The sequence below is a fragment of the Macaca thibetana genome, chromosome X, assembly GCF_024542745.1.
Source record: "Macaca thibetana thibetana isolate TM-01 chromosome X, ASM2454274v1, whole genome shotgun sequence".
In the NCBI taxonomy this organism is placed as follows: Eukaryota; Metazoa; Chordata; class Mammalia; order Primates; family Cercopithecidae; genus Macaca; species Macaca thibetana.
The window spans coordinates 145,908,395-145,922,602 of NC_065598.1; the positions used below are offsets into that span (position 1 = coordinate 145,908,395).

Genomic DNA, 14,208 nt, shown 5'->3' on the forward strand with positions numbered 1-14,208 from the left:
CTGTTTTACTGTTTCCCAAAGCGTCCCTTGGCTCCCGCCGCCAGGTTGCCGGCAGCTGGGAAGGAGACAAGCTCCCGCTCCCGTTAGCCCCAAAACTGAGGACCGAATGGCCACCGCTGCCTTCCCTAGGTCCCAGGGTGCAGACCCGCTCCCTACTTCCAGAGTCGGGCTTAGGGTACATCTCTTTATGGAGAGTGCAAGACCGGGACCGGACTGAGCGGCTCCTCGCAGCTGCCGCTAAGGGAGCCAAGCGGCTCCTGGCGAGAACGGGAGCGGGGATAAGTTCCCTAGGGATTAGGGACCCACATTGGGGGTGGGAGCTCCCAGCAGTAGTCCCATGTTCCCCGCGGGACACAGAAGGCTCTAGACAGGCAAGGACATGGGACGTGGGATGGACCTCACAAGGATACTTGCAGAGGCAGTATCTAGCATTCAAGGGGCCACCGGCTATCCCCTACACCATGCTGGGGGCTGTGGACTGGCTTGGTCTAGCACTGGATCTTATGAAAGACCCCGTGCTCTGGCTCTGCAATTTACATCTCTTTGCCAGGTGTTTACACTGGAGGAGGGAGGGAGAAGAACTTGCTAGAAACGGATGCGCAGCGGCTGGTGGAGGGGTGGGGGTGGGGGACTGCGAGCTAGTCAGGATGCTTGCAAGGTACCTGGGAGATTGAAGGGCAGGGTGGGCTGACTAGAGGGGAAGCACATACAAGGCAGTCGGAAGCAAGATGACACCTCAATGTGGATTTGCCCAATAAGAGGGGGTGGCCAAGGTGGTGGTGTTCAGGGAGCTCTGATTGGTCGGGGGGAGGGATTTGGGGTGGGGCTAGCCACCTCTTGAGGCTTTAAAAGCTCATCGGAGAGAGGCGGGGTGCTGTCATTTGCTCTCTGACTCTCAGAGAGGGAGGCACGCTTTCCTGGAGCTCCTGGTGACAGAACAGGTGTTTGCTGTCTGGACCTGGCTGCTGATCCTGAGCCTGCTGGGAGATCGTAACGATCTCCAGGAGCAACATGGGGCCCACACTAGCAGTTCCCACCCCCTATGGCTGTATTGGCTGTAAGCTACCCCAGCCAGACTACCCACCGGCTCTAATCATCTTTATGTTCTGCGCGATGGTTATCACCATCGTCGTAGACCTAATCGGCAACTCCATGGTCATTTTGGCTGTGACAAAAAGCAAGAAGCTCCGGAATTCTGGTAAGCCACCCTTTCTTCTCCCTCTCCAGTGTGCAGAGACTTGCAACCCGTAGGGCGTTAGTTTTTGAGTGCCCCAGATAGAGAATCTATGGACAGTGCCCTCGTATTGAACATCCCTGCTCCCAAATTCCCCGCAAGCCTGGGGGTGGTAGTATTCTGTCCGGGCCTTCTAAACGTAGAGGTTCTCAAGGCCGAGAGAGCACAGAGAATTAGCTTTGGGCATCCAAGTGCAAAGCGTTCCCGTGGTGCGCGGCAGCCCGAGGATCCCTGTCCCGTCGGGGCCTGATGCGGAGTGAACCGGCACGCGAGCGGGAGAGTAAGGCGATTCACCCCGGTACAGCAAGCCGAGCCGGATGCCGCAAGGGCGGCCGCGCTGAGGCAGCGCGGACCCAACTGACGCGGAGGGAGCAGCTGGGCTGCGACCTGCTCTGTGAAAGTTAAGTTCGCGGCGGCCGCGGCGGCGCTTACCAGAGCGCAACGCAGTGGCCTCTCCCTAGCCGGGCCAAGACCCCGCTCGCCGCGGCCCTGGGGCTCCAGGGCGGCTCCCGGGCAGATCCCGGGCGGCGGAGCACAGACCCCCGCGCCCGAGAATCGAGCAGGGAGGTCTGAGCCCGCCGGAGCCGAGCTCCGTCCGCCCGTCCCAGGGCGAACGGCAGAGAGAGGCGAGCGGCGGGTCGGGCACAGCAGGCGGTGGCAGCGACGGCGGCGGCAGCGGAGATCCCGAGGTCCGTAAGCGGGGAACTGGGGGTCGCAGGGCGGGCAGGCGAAGAAGCTTGGGACCTGGGCATTGCTGGGGGTGGAGGGATAGAAGGCAGCAAAACCGAGTAGGAATTGGCGGGAGGGTGACGGGAGAGCTCAGAGGGGGCGATGGGGGACTCAGAGAGGCTGCAAAGGGCTGGAGTCCGGCAGCCGCAAGCGGGACTTCCCCCACTGCTAGCCACTGCCGAGGGGGAGGGGCCGGGGGCCGCGGGCCGGGGGCCGGCGGCGAGCAGGGCAGGAGGGAAGCGTGGGAGGATGCCGGGCACTGCGACATATGCTGGGGGTGGGGGCGACAGACACTGCAAAGCAGCTAGTCCGGTTTACAGGTTGGGCGGGAGAGGGCTCTGGAAGGGAGGGGAAAGGGCGAAGGCGCCCAAACTCCGAGTTCAGGCAGGGGGAGGGAGGGGCGGCGCCAGGAATTTCCACCGCCAGGTTCTCGATCGGCTGCGCCGAGGAGTAGGGACCTAACGGGGTCTGAGAGGGTGGGGAGACCAACTGGATTCTCCCAGGGGGGGGGCGTGGGGGAGAGGTGGAGGCCAGAGTCTGGGGGATTACTTGGCTTGGGCAAGGAGTCACGAACACTGAACAAGTTTCAAAACGCACTGACTGGCACAGTCATTAAAAGTTTTCTTACAAAGTCTGGTGGGTGTCTCCGATTTCTCCTTCGTCTCCTGGGGTCGTGGGGCCATACACTAGGTCTTCACCTTCATCCCCCCGGTGCGGTCCCGAGGTGCAGTCCCACGGAGTCCCGGGGGTGACCTGCGAAGCCCATTTTATTTCCTTTAGGTTTCTTCTTTTCTTTCTTTTTCTCCTTTTCCTTCCTTCCTACTATAATTCAAATAAAGGCTTTTATGGTTGTTGTGGTTTTGTTTTTAAGGCTTTGCCCCTTCTCTTTTCGGCTGTACTTCCCTGAATTCATTACTTTGCGGGAAAACCCTAGAAAGAACCTCTTCAGTAGAAAGCGCTGAGGCCGAGTGCTGACAGTGCTGGAGGAAGGAGGAAGAAGGAGCCATACCTTTGCCCTTTTCAAAAGCGCTCATTTTCTCCTAGTCCAAGATGAAGTGCAATATTTTGCCAAACCAATGCTAATTAGCAACGAGGTGTTTCCAAAGAAAGAGGGCTCTGCGCCTGCACTTGGCCTCTTCCTTCGCTTTTTTGTGAAAGGTTTTACAAAAAAGTTCCCACCTCAGCCTACAAGACCGGAGTGGGGGTGATCCTTCTTTATCCTGTTTAACCTGAAGGCTCCAGTAAAGTTCAGTGCCCGGAGCTGGGAGCTCTGTGCAGGGCGCTGAATGTGCCAGTGTACGGCTCTGCGCGTGGACGCAGCATGAAACTGAAACAGGCACTTCTGCTAATCCTTGCAGGAATTGTTCTCCTCCCCCCAACCTCCCCTTGTCCCCCCACTCACCTCGCGTCACCCTCCCCGCCCACCCTCTCACTACTTCTTTGGTCTCAGACTAAATTTTACAGGGCTTCCCTATTCCCCTCAGTTTTCACTCTTAGGTTACCTCAGGAACGGTAAGTATGTGACTTGGCAAGGTTTTAGGTTACTGCTTGATCCCATCGGAAAAGACTGTTTAAGAAGATGGCCTCTAATGCCTTTTCTCAGAATCTTCTCTCTAGTAATGTGTTTATTATAAATGCAATGCTAGGCTATAGGAGGGAGATAGCTAATTTATCTTTTTCTAATTATTTATTTATTTTTTCAGTTTGAGGCTTCCTGACATCCCTCCAGTGTCTTTCCTTGCCCCCCACTCTCCAGCCTCTTTCCTAAAAACAAGTCCCTCTAGCTTACCTCTACTCCCCTCCTTCTCCCTCCCCCTCACTTCCAGTGAAGGAAATGTTTGCATTTTGTTTTTCTCTAAGATGTTGGCAGCATGACCCTGTCTCATTGTGAAGGCTCCTGGCAGGGATTTTGTGCTCACTGCTGTCTGTCTCATGTTTGCTTCTTTCTCAGAGCAGAGATGACGTTGTTTTGAAAGGAAAAAAGGTGGGCAAAGTACAGGTCTCCCAAACCTGGCTGTTCATCAGAGCCATGTGGGACCTGCTTGTAAATAAAAATAAAAACACAACTGCATTTCTTTAAAAGAATTCTAGAATTATAAATGGTCATGATCCAGCTGGCCTTCCCCTGCACCTTAAATGTGTAGATTTCTGTACTTAAACCATTTATTCTTCTCTGTCTTTCCCTTTTCTCCCTCCCTTGATATGTTTTTCAGGCAACATCTTCGTGGTTAGTCTCTCTGTGGCCGACATGCTGGTGGCCATCTACCCATACCCTTTAATGCTGCATGCCATGTCCACTGGGGGCTGGGATCTGAGCCAGTTACAGTGCCAGATGGTCGGGTTCATCACAGGGCTGAGTGTGGTCAGCTCCATCTTCAACATTGTGGCAATCGCCATCAACCGTTACTGCTACATCTGCCACAGCCTCCAGTACGAGCGGATCTTCAGCGCGCGCAATACCTGCATCTACCTGGTCGTCACCTGGATCATGACCATCCTGGCTGTCCTGCCCAACATGTACATTGGCACCATCGAGTACGATCCTCGCACCTACACCTGCATCTTCAACTATCTGAACAACCCTGTCTTCACTGTTACCATCGTCTGCATCCACTTCGTCCTCCCTCTCCTCATCGTGGGTTTCTGCTACGTGAGGATCTGGACCAAAGTGCTGGCAGCCCGTGACCCTGCAGGGCAGAATCCTGACAACCAACTTGCTGAGGTTCGCAATTTTCTAACCATGTTTGTGATCTTCCTCCTCTTTGCAGTGTGCTGGTGCCCTATCAATGTGCTCACTGTCTTGGTGGCTGTCAGTCCGAAGGAGATGGCAGGCAAGATCCCCAACTGGCTTTATCTTGCAGCCTACTTCATAGCCTACTTCAACAGCTGCCTCAACGCTGTGATCTACGGGCTCCTCAATGAGAATTTCCGAAGAGAATACTGGACCATCTTCCATGCTATGCGGCACCCTATCATATTCTTCTCTGGCCTCATCAGTGATATTCGTGAGATGCAGGAGGCCCATGCCCTGGCCCGTGCCCGTGCCCATGCTCGCGACCAAGCTTGTGAACAAGCCCTTGAACAAGACTGTGCCCATGCCTGTCCTGCTGTGGAGGAAACCCTGATGAATGTCCGGAATGTTCCATTACCTGGTGATGCTGCAGCTGGCCACCCCGACCGTGCCTCTGGCCACCCTAAGCCCCATTCCAGATCTTCCTCTGCCTATCGCAAATCTGCCTCTACCCACCACAAATCTGTCTTTAGCCACTCCAAGGCTGCCTCTGGCCACCTCAAACCTGTCTCTGGCCACTCCAAGCCTGCTTCTGGTCACCCGAAATCTGCCACTGTCTACCCTAAGCCTGCCTCTGTCTATTTCAAGGCTGACTCTGTCCATTTTAAGCCTGCCTCTGTCCATTTCAAGGGTGACTCTGTCCATTTCAAGCCTGACTCTGTTCATTTCAAGCCTGCTTCCAGCCACCCCAAGCCCATCACTGGTCACCATGTCTCTACTGGCAGCCACTCCAAGTCTGCCTTCAGTGCTGCCACCAGCCACCCTAAACCCACCACTGGCCACATCAAGCCAGCTACCAGCCATGCTGAGCCCACCACTGCTGACTATCCCAAGCCTGCCACCACCAGCCACCCTGAGCCCACTGCTGCTGACCACCCTGAGCTCTCTGCCTCCCACTGCCCCGAGATCCCTGCCATTGCCCACCCTGAGTCTGACGACAGTGACCTCCCTGCATCGGCCTCTAGCCCTGCCAGTGGGCCCACCAAGCCTGCTGCCAGCCAGCTGGAGCCTGACACCATCGCTGACCTTCCTGACACTACTGTAGTCACTACCAATACCCATGATTACCATGATGTTGTGGTTATTGATGTTGAAGATGATCTCAATGAAATGGCTGTGTGAAAAATGCTCTCACAAGTGGCCAGGAAGTGGTCGCCTTTCTAGTTTGTTTTGCATATGTAATCCAAAGTGAGATACCTTACTGCACCTAGACACAGACACTGACACATAGAGATGGTGTAAGCTACGTCCACCTTTCAGGCATACTCCTCCTTTACTTAATGTACTCTATTAAAGTGTGTGTAAGTGTGTGTGTGCTTGCTATTTTAGGGACCTTAATTTCCCTCAAGTTTGATGTCTGTTGTTCCAAACCTCCCTTTCCACCTATGGTCAACCTTCAGTCCTCAGTGATCCCTGAAATTTTTAGACTTTGATTTTTTTCCCACTCTTGTGTTCCTCCTCCCCTTTCCTCATTTCCTCTGCCTTGTTCCTGCTTTCTTCTCCCATTCCCCGAGGGGGTTGGGAGAGGGGTGCATGCACAATGCTAAAGGTGTGTTGTGGTGAAGGCTTCCATTAATGTGACTGCACAGCTTTATGTTCTTAAATGTGTAACTCTATATTATACTTTTAATAGCAGTCAGAAAAGCGGTTGTGATCAAGTACAAGTACTGGAAAGTTTCTTCCTAAATTTCAGCAACAACATATGACCCCTATTTGAAGAATACAATTTGATAAGCTCTTATTAAAAATACATTTTTTATGCCTATGAGATCAAATGGCAAAAGGAAAGATATGGGCACACAAAATTATTTCTATTTTTTGAAAATTCGAACATTGGTGCTTTTTATAGTCAAACATGGTTGCAAATGATAAGAGGTTTTTACTTTATTTGTAATTATTTACCTTTTTAAGCATTTGCCAGGATTTTTTTTCATTTAGTTCCAGAGAAATAAATCCATTCATAAACTAGTTTCTTCTCCTAAAATCCAATCTTACTAGGATCAATTATGGTAATATTTTTAATATTATAAGTCATAACTACTCTTTACCACAGATTTTTTTTAAAACAACCTGGTATTTTTACAGTTTTTACATTATTGTTTTCATTCAAAAGGGAATTTGAAGTGAATTTGAAGTGGCAGCAAGAAGTGAATTGAATACTGCTGGGAGGTTGTAAATGACCATTCCTCCTGGATGGGGAGGGAGGCAAGGAGGAGAAAGAGATGCCGACACCAATCAATCCCACCACACATTCGACATCAGCCAATCCCACCACACTTGGCCAAGGTTCAGTGATACACGATGTTAAGTCGTAGATGTCTTATATTAGCACACTTGACAGACCAGGAAATGATTTTTCTCTACAATTCAAGAAAATGGCTGTTTAATAAAAATTTCAATTGCTGATTCAAATAGACACTTTAAGCAAAGCTTACTGTATGAAAGCTTGTGAGGATAAGTGGAAATGTATTATACTGCCTAAATTCTATTCTGTATTTGTGGTAGCAATTAAATAAAAGTGTTTTTGTGGCTTTAGTTTGTGGTTTGTTGATAAATTCATTTCTCCACTGGAGTTACTTATGGGGAGGGTGTACAGGGTGAGGGGTGGCAAAGTATTGACCATGGGGGAATCAGAAGACTTGGGTGCAAGTTCCATCCCTGCTACCAGCTTGCTGTAGGCCAGGGCAAGTCCCTTGACCCCTCTCACCTCAGTCCCTTTAGTTAGCAAACTGGAGAGGTGGTGGGGAGAGGGGAGCATGCTGGGGTTGCTATGTTCTTCACACTAGTGCATTGGATGACCTGACCTGCCTGCTCTTGGATATCTGAACTGTACCAGATATGGCTCTGAAAAGAGACCCCTTTTTACTCCCCTGAAAGGAGTGAAGCCAGGCCCCAATAATGTCATGACCCAAAGGCTTCTGGAATGAAGAAACAGAGCTCATGAGGGAATGGGGGAGGCACAAGAGTGAGAGGCAGGAGGGCTGGTGGTTTGCTCTCCAGCTCAGGGGTGGGTAGCAAGACCCCAGCCACTGGGCAAAGCTCCCCATCTTAGGAACACAGTTTCAAAAGAATCTCTGACAATAAGGAAATGCTCAAAATACACTGATCAGCAAAAATCAAACAGAATTCAAAGTAATATACAGTAGGACATAATTTTTTAAAAATATGCATACTTAACACATGCACATATAGACAAACAGTTACACATATGCAGTTGTTCTATCCGGGCTTTCCCGGGCTCTGAGTATAGATAGACTGAGGTCATCTTAATTTTTAATGCCCAAGTTAAAGTGGTTTGAGCCATCAAAGGCTGCCTGCCTGAGGACTGCCTGCACCCCTGTGCCAAATTTCTGTGCAGAAAATATAACTAAAAGGGATGTTTATTCATGTACTTACAAACTGGTTACGGTCAGCTCCCCATCCATGTATTCCACGTTCTCACTCTCCACTCACACCCAAGAAGTTGTTTTGCATGAGACTGCAAGTGTCCAAACCAAGGGTACTGTGTCCCAATGCTCCAAACTGCCACTCTCCAGGGGCTTACAGGGTGCAAGGTTTTGAAAGAAGATGAGAGAGGTGACGAAAATTATCTGCCATTATTACAACTTTGTTCTGCAATTTTCCCCCAGTGCCTGAAGCAACCCCGCTCACACCAAGTCTCCTGAAAGTCATACCAAGTCTCTTGAAAGCAGCCACTTTCACCATCTCTGCTTATCTCCTGCAGCTGCTTTCATCAAACTTGCCTGAGCCACTGCGCCTCTGCCTCTGCGCCCATAATCACCTGGATAGGAACAAGCAACACTTCCACCCCAATTCCTTCTCAGTTCCTTCACAGCCCAGAAACATTTTTTTTTCTGCTCCTCTCTCCCTTATCCTGTTCCCCTTCACTCTCAGAAGCCATTAAGATTCCTAAACACATCTCTGATTTACACCCCTCCCTCCCCACCCCCCTACACACTTTGAGTGACCAAGGCAAGAAGCTGAATCTCTGCTTCAGGTTTAAGGTGTGTCGTAGTTCTGCCTGGAAAAAATGCAGAGCTTCTGGCTTTACAGCAGTGAGAATGAAAGGGCCAACTTTGCTGACTTCCTCAAAGAGAGAATCTGCCTCCAGAGGAGCCTAAATCTCCATAATCAAGGGATTTAAAAAATGCAAGCAACTTTTAAATGACAGTTTTTCCGAGTTTCTCCTCTTTTCTTTTTAAATGGAAATATAATTTATATACTGTAAAGTGACACCAGACTTTTTTTTTTTTAACATATGCATACATCCATGTAACTACCACCCTGGCCAAGATATAGGTAGCCCTCTAGGAAGTTCCCTTTTGCCCCCTTCTAATCAATACCCCATCCAAAGGCAACCACTATCCTGACCTTACCATACATTAATTTTGCCTGTTCTAGAATTTCGTATAAATGGAAGCATACAGTATGTATTCTTTTGTGTCCAGCTTATTTTTAAAACAATTGTGATGAAATATACATAACATAAAATTGACCATTGTAAACTTTTTGAATGTACAATTCAGTGGTATTAAATATATTCACATTGTTGTGCAACCGTCACCACTATTCATTTCCAGAACTACTTCATTATCTCAAACTGAAACTCTGTACTGATTAAATAATAACTTCCTTTCCCCTTAACCTCTGGTAACCACCATTCTATTTTCTGTCTCTATGAATTTACCTATTCTAGACACCTCATATGAGTGGAATCATACAATGTTGGTCCTTTTGTATCTGGCTTCTTTCACTTAGCATAATGTGTTCAAGGTTCACCCATATCATAGCATGTATCCATACATTATTTTTTATGACTGAATAACATCCCATTCTAGGGATATACCAAATTTTGTTAACCCTTTCATGTATTGATGGACATTTTGGTGGTTTCCATTTTTGGCTGTTGTGAATATTGCTGCTATGAAGATTGATGTACAAGTTTCTGCTTGAGCCCCTGCTTTCCACCTTTTTGGAGATATACCTAGGAGTGGAATTGCTGGGTCATGTAGTCCAGCTTCTTTTGCTCAATATTATGTCTTTGAGATTCATCTATGTTTCTGTGTATGTCAGTGGTTGGTTATTTTTCACTTTCGTATAGCATTCTACAATATTAACATATTACAATTTATTTATTCTACTACTGATGGATATTTGGGTTGTTTCCAATTTGAAACTATGATAAAAATGCTTCTATAATCATTTGTGTACATGTCTTTTAATTTAATTTTGTATTGAGGTATAATTTTACATACAGTGAAGAACACTACTTCAGTGTCAAGCTCTACTTCAGTAGAGAGCTCAACAAATTTTAACATATGTGTACACCCATGTAACCACCACACACATCAAAATATAAAACATTTCCAGCACCCCAGAAAGCTCTTTTATGCCAGAGTAATTTTGCTGGTTTATTGAACTTTATTTAAATGGAAGCATACAGAATGCATTCTTTTGTGTTTGTGTTCTTTTCTTCATCATTTTGTTTGTGAGATTTATCCATGTTACTTTAGGTATAAGGAATTCATTTTCTTTTATTGTTATGTAGAACTTCTTTGTATGACTATAACATCACTTTTGAGCTATTCTACTGTGGCTGAACATTTGGGCTGTTTTCCAGTTTGGGGCTTTTAAGAAACCTGTTATGAACATTATTGTACATGCCTTTTGATGCACATATGGACTCATTGCTCTTGGAAATATACCCAGGCTTGGAATTGCCGAGTCATGAGTAGGTATGTATTTAGTTTTAGTAGACACTGCTAAATATTTTTCCAAAGTTGTTTGTGTTCGTCCATTTTCATACTGCTATGAAGAAATACCTGAGGCTGGGTAATTTACACAGAAAAAGAGGTTTAATGGACTCACAGTCCCGCATGACTGGGGAGGCCTCACAATCATGGTGGAAGGTGAAGGAGGAGCAAAAGCACGTCTTACATGGCAGCGGGCAAGAGAGTATGTGCAGGGGAACTGCTCTTTATAAAGCCATCAGATCTTGTGAGACTTATTTAATATCAGAGAACAGCACAGGAAAAAACCCTCATGATTCAATTACTTCCCACTGGGTCCCTCCCAAAACACCTGGGGATTATGGGAGCTATGATTCAAGATGAGATTTGGGTGGTGACACAGCTGAACCATATCATTGTTGAACTGCTTTTTAGCCTCACTAGTAAGGTATGAGAATTTGAGGTGCTCGGCATTCTTGCCAACATTAGATATTTTCAGCCCTTTTTAATGTGAGCTATTCTAGTGGGTGTCTAGTGCTATTTCATTGTGGTTTCAGTTTGCATTTCTCTAATGAGCAATGATGTTAATCGTCTTTTTACATGATTATTGACCATTTAAGTATCTTCTTTATTGAAGGCCCTGAACAAATATTTTGACTATTTTAAAATGGAAGTTTCTGTCTTTTTCTTATTGACTTGTAACAGGATATGCATGTGTATATATGTCAATTTCATGAATATCTTCTCTCAGTCTGTGGTTTGCCTTTTTGCTCTCTTAATTGTATCTTTTGATGAACAAAAATCCTTAATATTATAAAGTCCAATTTATCAGTTTTTCTGACTGAGCTTTGTGTTTAAGAAATTTCTGATTATTCTAATATAATTAATATATTCTCCTATTTTTTATTTTAGAAACCTTACAGTTTTGTCTTTCACATTTAAGTCTATGTTCCATCTCAAGTTAATTTGTTTGTGTATGGTGTGGGTTAGGGATCAAAGTTCATGTTTTTGTATAGCCAGGGTTCATATTTTCATTTTATCACCATTTGTTGAAAAGACCATACTTTACCCCACTGAACTACAGTAAAGACTTTGTTGCCATTTAGGTAATCATATATAAACATGTCTCTCTTTTTATCTCTTTGTTTCTGGACTGTTTATTCTGTTCCATTAGTCTATCCTTGTACTAATACCACATCGTTTTCAAATTTAATTAACCATAACTTACGTACAGTGATGTGCATACATATCATGTACAGTTAAATGGATTTCATACTTTTTTGCATATTTTTGTAACCACCGTTCAGATGAAGATATAGAACATTTCTAAGACCCCAGAAGGCTCTTTCATGCCCCAACTCAGTCAATACCTCCTTTACAGTTAATTAGTGGTTGAATCTCTATTATTACAAATTAGTTTTGCCTGTCCTTCATATAAAAGGAATAATACACGTATAGGTTTTTAAGTGTAGCTTCTTTTGTTAGACATTATAGATTTTAATTTACTTATTTTTTTGTTTCGGGTGGGGGCCTCACTGTATTTCCCAGGCTGGTTTCAAACTCCTGGGTTCAAGTGACCCTTCCATCTCAGCCTTCCTAGTAGCTGGGATTACAGATGTGAGCCACTGTGACTGGCTCTCTTCTTAAACATTATGTTTTTGAGATGAATCTGTGTCATTGTGTGTTTTAGCAATTCTTTTTTAAAATTTTCGTAGAAAGGTTTACTGATGTGGAATAGTTTCAATTTATATTAAGTTGAAAAAGGCACGTAATAAAATGGTACATAATTTAGTTTGTTAATAAAACCAAAATGAGTATATGAAAAGACTGTATGTTTTTAACACTTTCTATAGTAAGTGTCTATATCTATATATATATTATCTTTTTGAGACATATAGTTTTATTGAGGCATAATTCATATAGTATAAATTTGATCATTTTGAAGTGTTCAGTTCTGTGTTTATAGTGTTTTCACCAAGTTATGTCACCCCCAGAACCATTATCTAATTCTGAAATACTTTCATCACCCCAAAAGAAACCCTGTAACCATTAATGTTCACTCTCCATCCCCTTCTTCCCCATGGCAACTACTAATCTTTCTGCGACTATGGATTTACCCATTCTGGATATTTCATATAAATGAAATTACATAATATGTAGCATTTTGTGTCTGGTTTCTCTCACTTAGTATACAGTTCTCAAAATGCATCTATGTTGTAGCAGGTATCAGAATCTCATTCATTTTAAAGGTTGAATAATATTCCATTTACATATACATCACATTTTGTTTACCCATTCATCTACCAATGAACATTTGGACTTTTTCCACCTTTTGGCTCTTATAAATAATACTGCTGTAAACATTGGCATACAAATCTGTTTGAGTCCCTGCTTTCAATTCCTTTGGGTATATACTCAGAAGTAGAATTGCTGGATCGTATGGAATTCTATGTTTAAATTTTTTGAGAAAATGTCATACTGTTTTCCACAGTGGCTGCATCATTTTACAATCCTAACTAACCTGGTAGAAGGGAAATACCCGACTCCAGTCCCCTTTAGCCTTCCTGTCTCACTTAAGGGTTAGGGAGTGAAACAGCACTTGTAAAGCTCACAGCTTAGGGACACAGGTTCACTAAAACACTGAGACTTAATCATAGGACTATAGAATTCTCCTTCCTTCACAATTTATCACCACACCAATAGGGTTCCATAAAACAGGGCATTGCAGCTGAAAAAAAAAAACCCTGCAAGTTTCTAATCTTATTTAAAGAAAAAATTCTAGAAAAAGCTAAAGACAACAAGGGAGACAAAAATAAAGACACTAGAGGAAATTTTAGCCTCTGACACAACTATAGCAAACAGTGAAAACAGCCTGATTTCTAGCCAGAGGAACCTAAAACTTCACACTAAATGTATATTTACCTCAGCTTTTTGGTACGTCATGTTCAGATTCCATAAAAAAGTGAGAAGTCATGCTAAACGGCAAAAACACTGTCTGAAGAGACAAAACAAATGTCAGAACCACACTCAGTTATGGCAGACATTTTAGAATTACCAGACTAGGAATTGAAATCACTATGATGAATATGCTAAGGGCTACTATGGAAAAAGGTAAGATAACATGGAAGAACAGATAAGTAATATGAGAGAAGGAAACTCCAAGAAAAATAAAAGGAAATGCTAGAAATAAAAAACACTGTAACAGAAATGGAGATTAGCTTTAATGGGCTCATTAGTTGGCTGGACTCTTCTGAAGAAAGAATCAGTGAACTTGAAGATATGACAATAGAAATTTTCCAAACTGAAAAGCAAAGAGAAAAAGGAATAAAAAAAAAAAAAAAAAAAAACAGAGCATCCACGGACTGTGGAACAATAACAAACAGTGTAACCTATGCATAATGAGAATATTAGAAAGAAAAGAGAGAAAGGAATTAAAGAAATCTTTGAAGTGATAATGGCTGAGAGCTTTCCAAAATTAGTTTCAGGCATCAAACTATAGATCCAGGAAACTCAGAGAACACTAAGCAGGATAAATACCAAAAACTTTATACCTAGGCATGTCATATTCAAACTGCAGAAAATTGAAGGCAAAGAAAAAAATCTTGAAAGAATTGAGAGGAAAAGAAATCTTATCTATAGAGGCAAAAGATAAGAATTACATTGGACTTCTCTTTAGAAAGCACCCAAGTGAGAAGAGGGTGGAGTGAACTATTTAAAACGTTGAA

General features: G+C 44.7%; 1 protein-coding gene across 1 annotated transcript; it reads left to right on the top strand.

The window, feature by feature from the left end:
* The first annotated feature begins 873 nt into the window (after window positions 1-873).
* On the top strand, window positions 874-7,288 carry GPR50 (G protein-coupled receptor 50). The gene is made up of 2 exons (XM_050775332.1): window positions 874-1,198; window positions 4,177-7,288. Exons 1-2 carry the CDS (start codon window positions 1,012-1,014, stop codon window positions 5,874-5,876), a joined length of 1,887 nt encoding a protein of 628 aa, XP_050631289.1. The 5' UTR covers window positions 874-1,011; the 3' UTR covers window positions 5,877-7,288.
* Window positions 7,289-14,208: the final 6,920 nt, after the last annotated feature.

Coding starts and splice junctions, on each gene's coding strand:
- GPR50 (XM_050775332.1), top strand. CDS start 1,012: ATGGGGCCCACACTAGCAGTTCCCACCCCCTATGGCTGTATTGGCTGT. Junction 1,199..4,176: donor CAAGAAGCTCCGGAATTCTG/GTAAGCCACCCT, acceptor TATGTTTTTCAG/GCAACATCTTCGTGGTTAGT.